The 836-nt window shown below is 34.7% G+C and overlaps 1 protein-coding gene across 1 annotated transcript; it reads left to right on the top strand.

Annotated features, from left to right (window-relative positions):
* Nucleotides 1-415: 415 nt before the first annotated feature.
* On the top strand, nt 416-836 carry HELRODRAFT_174512 (hypothetical protein; the record flags this gene model as incomplete). The annotated part of the gene is made up of 2 exons (XM_009021958.1): nt 416-547; nt 597-836. The coding sequence occupies 2 exons, from the start codon at nt 416-418 to the stop codon at nt 834-836; spliced, it is 372 nt and encodes a 123-aa protein (XP_009020206.1).

Here is an 836-nt window from a genome sequence, read left to right as displayed (position 1 = left end):
AAGGAAAAAGAAAAAAACTGGAAAAAACTAAACAAACACTTAAAATATAAAAAGAATGTGCGAATGGTTACACATGAATAAATGTTTGAATGATTGATCGAATGAATGAATGAATGAATGAACGAACGAACGAACGAACGAACGAATGAATGAATGATTCTTAAAATATAAAAAGAATGTGCGAATGGTTACACATGAATAAATGTTTGAATGATTGATCGAATGAATGAATGAATGAATGAACGAACGAACGAACGAACGAATGAATGAATGAATGAATGAATGAATGAATGATTTTTTTTTGGACATCTACCATTGATGCATTTGAAGAAGAGGATCCATCAAAAGTAGCTTATCAGTAAAACGACAACAACCTTATCAGCAAAATACTTAGACAGAAACTCAGTGGAGAGCAATGAAGCTCAAGCATCATTATCAAATCAACACAAAAACGAATTCAAAGACCGCCAAAGAAGTCTTGGACTACTCCTGTTTGATAAAATATGTTCATTCCAATGCTGAGTGGCCTTCAACTGGTACAACCCATGTAAGGCCTGCAGTTTGAGTTTTCACACAAACCTAACATCATCAAATAGGGTACGTCGAAAACGCTTTTTGGCCATTCCAACCAATCTTCTGGCCCTAAAACAGTCATCATCAAACCAAATAGCTTATTTTTCTTGCAAAAAGAAAAAAAAACTACTGGAACCAATCCATTAGACATCGCATTGAATACCGACATGAACAATCTAAAAAGTTCATTAGATGAAGCCGTGATCAATGAAGAGAGGTCACCAAAAATGGAGAAGACCGTAGACGTAGAAAATGCCAATTAG

Source organism: Helobdella robusta, assembly GCF_000326865.2.
Source record: "Helobdella robusta unplaced genomic scaffold HELROscaffold_30, whole genome shotgun sequence".
Taxonomy (NCBI): domain Eukaryota; kingdom Metazoa; phylum Annelida; class Clitellata; order Rhynchobdellida; family Glossiphoniidae; genus Helobdella; species Helobdella robusta.
This window is presented reverse-complemented; position numbering and strand designations above follow the sequence as displayed.